Here is a 2,806-nt window from a genome sequence, read left to right on the forward strand (position 1 = left end):
CACAGAGGCCCCGTAATGACACGGAGACCTAAAGAAATGACCAAGGCAGGCTGTTGTTGTATTTTTTAGACAAAGAGGCAATAAATCTGTGAGGAGTTGAAAGGACAAAGAAAACTTGGGCAGCTTCAATTAGTAAGGAATTCTAAACAGAATTTGGGCTGGCGTGTTTTAGTTGTAAGCCCGCTGCCCGCCCTCCTTCCTTTCTCTGCCACTGGCAGCCCGAGGGTCGGGCGGGCCGGGTAACTCCCACCCCACCCCACCCACCAGCCCCGGGGGGGGACCATGGAGGACGAGAAGCTGGAGTTCCCCTCGCTCCCGCAGTGCAAGGACGACGCCGAGGAATGGACATACCCTATGAGACGAGAGATGCAGGAAATTTTACCTGGATTGTTTTCAGGTCCATATTCTTCTGCTACGAAAAGCAAGCTACCTATACTGCAGAAATATGGAATAACCCATATAATATGCATAAGGCAAAATATTGAGGCAAACTTTGTTAAACCAAACTTTCAACAATTATTTAGATATTTAGTCTTGGATATTGCAGATAATCCAGTTGAAAATATAATACGTTATTTTCCCATGACTGAAGAATTTATTGATGGAAGCTTACAAACTGGAGGAAAAGTTCTTGTCCATGGAAATGCAGGAATCTCCAGGAGTGCTGCCTCTGTTATTGCATACATTATGGAAACATTTGGAATGAAGTACGGAGATGCATTTGCTTATGTTCAAGAAAGAAGATTTTGTATTAATCCTAATGCTGGATTTGTTCATCAACTTCAGGTAACTTCTCTCCTCCTCATGTTTAAAGTAGTCAGAAAGGAGGATAATTAAAATCTTACGTCTATGTAAAAAAAAAAAAAGAATTTGGGCTGGGGTAGTAAATTAATAAAAGGTAACAAGGGTTGTTTATATAGCCTTTTTGACTCTAAATTTCCTATGTCCGGTGATAAGAATCTCTTTACCTCCTGGTATAGATAGATTGTTTTACATAAACAATAAGAAGTCAGTGTTCTTGTTTTTTAAGATCTTTCTAAAGATTTTATTTATTTGAGATAGAGTGAGAGTGTGAGAGAGAGAGAGAGAGAGCACAAGCAGGGGGAGTGGCAGGCAGAGGGAGCAGTGGGTTCCCTGCTGAGCAGGGAGCCCAAGGTGGGCTCGATCCCAGAACCCTGAGATCATGACCTGAGCCAAAGGCAGACGCTTAACCAACCAAGCCACTCAGGCATCCCTTAAGATTTTTATTTGAGAAAGAGAGAGAGAGAGAGAACACGAGCAGAGAGGAGGGGCAGAGGGAGAGAGAGAAGCAGACTCTCTGCTGAGCAGGGAGCCTGATGCGGGACTCGATCCCAGGACCCCGGGATCATGACCTGAGCCAAAGGCAGATGCTTAACAGACAGAGCCACCCAGGTGCCCAGAAAAGTCAGTGTTCTTTTTGCATTGGCTGTTTCTTAAGTAACTTTAATTTAAAATAATCAGTATGCCAAAGCGGCACATTTTGGAGTGTCCTGTCCTTGGCCCCAACAAATCTTTTATGTGGAGAGAAGCCTTGATTAATACCACCAGACTGCAAGGATGGAGAGGATTGCCTCTTTAGAGAGAAAATGTGACATCCCACTGCCTGGAGTTGGAAGGAGACCCACAGTATCCGGACCACTCACTGACAGCACCCCAGGTAGCAGGCCCCAAAAGGAACTCAGCAGGAAATCGTGCCCCGCCCAAGTGGAACAAATGAGAAACAGGGGAAAGGAGGGGAGAACAAAGACTGAGTGGGGTAGGCACTGCCTCTCACACTTCTCTATGTCCCTAGCACCTAGCACAGTGCCTGGTACACAAAAGACCTAACATGTCATTTAAGGAATTGCCCCAGGACTGCCACTAGCTTGCCATAGGACTTTGGATACTTTATCTCCTCAGTCATTCCAGCTAACCCAGGTGATCCAGTTGATCCCGCTGATCCAAAGGAGGTCAATGCACGAGAACCACTCACGGGATCATGACCTGAGCCGAAGGCAGACGCCCAAAGACTGAGCCACCCAGGCGCCCCTCTATAAGTATTCATCTTAACCCTAAATAAAGAGAATCCATTCACCTTTGCTCAGAGAGTCACTGATTTGGAAGCCATCCCGTGATCTCCGTATTTGCAGCAAATAAACCTTTCTTTGTGTGACGACTTAACCTGGCGCAGTTCTGACTCACCCAGGAGCAAACTCGCTACCCTTAAAACTAAGAAATTGGTTTATAATTTGATCTCACTATCAACCATTGTTTTTCTTTTGTTTCCATAAAATGCCTCTTATTTAGGGGGCACCTGGGTGGCTCAGTCGGTTAAGCAACTGCCTTCGGCTCAGGTCATGATCCCAAGGTCCTGGGATGGAGCCTGCTTCTCCCTCTGCCTGCCACTCCCCCTGCTTGTGCTCTCTCTCTCTGACAAATAAATTTTAAAATCTTAAAAAATAAACTGCTAAAGGGCTCTTGTGCCCAGACTCTAGCACAGCTTTCTTAAGATTAATTCCAGGGACAAGTACAAATCTTAAAAATCTTCCCAAATATTTGTAACGATAAAGTCCTTGCATCCATGTGTTTGTGGGTATGTTATAAATGTGAGTTATTATTTTACCTCTGGATGGTATTGCTAAAATTAATTTTCAAAAGAGCTCTATTTAGTTAAAGACAAATGCTAGTAAGGACTGACCATTCTAAACCTATCAAAAAGAAACTAACCCAAATGTTTTTTTCAAGTTCATGTGATCTGGGAAAAACATTTAATATGAAAGCTTGTTTAAGATTGTTCATTTAATTA

At 43.9% G+C, this 2,806-nt stretch overlaps 1 protein-coding gene across 1 annotated transcript; it reads left to right on the forward strand.

The window, feature by feature from the left end:
* The first annotated feature begins 282 nt into the window (after positions 1–282).
* Positions 283–999, forward strand: LOC118000790 (serine/threonine/tyrosine-interacting protein-like). The gene has a single exon (XM_034990674.1). It carries the CDS (start codon positions 283–285, stop codon positions 835–837), a length of 555 nt encoding a protein of 184 aa, XP_034846565.1. The 3' UTR covers positions 838–999.
* The last annotated feature ends 1,807 nt before the right edge of the window (positions 1,000–2,806 follow it).

Source organism: Mirounga leonina, unplaced genomic scaffold (genome assembly GCF_011800145.1).
Source record: "Mirounga leonina isolate KUSES-001 unplaced genomic scaffold, KU_Mleo_1.0 Mir_53, whole genome shotgun sequence".
Lineage (NCBI taxonomy): Eukaryota > Metazoa > Chordata > Mammalia > Carnivora > Phocidae > Mirounga > Mirounga leonina.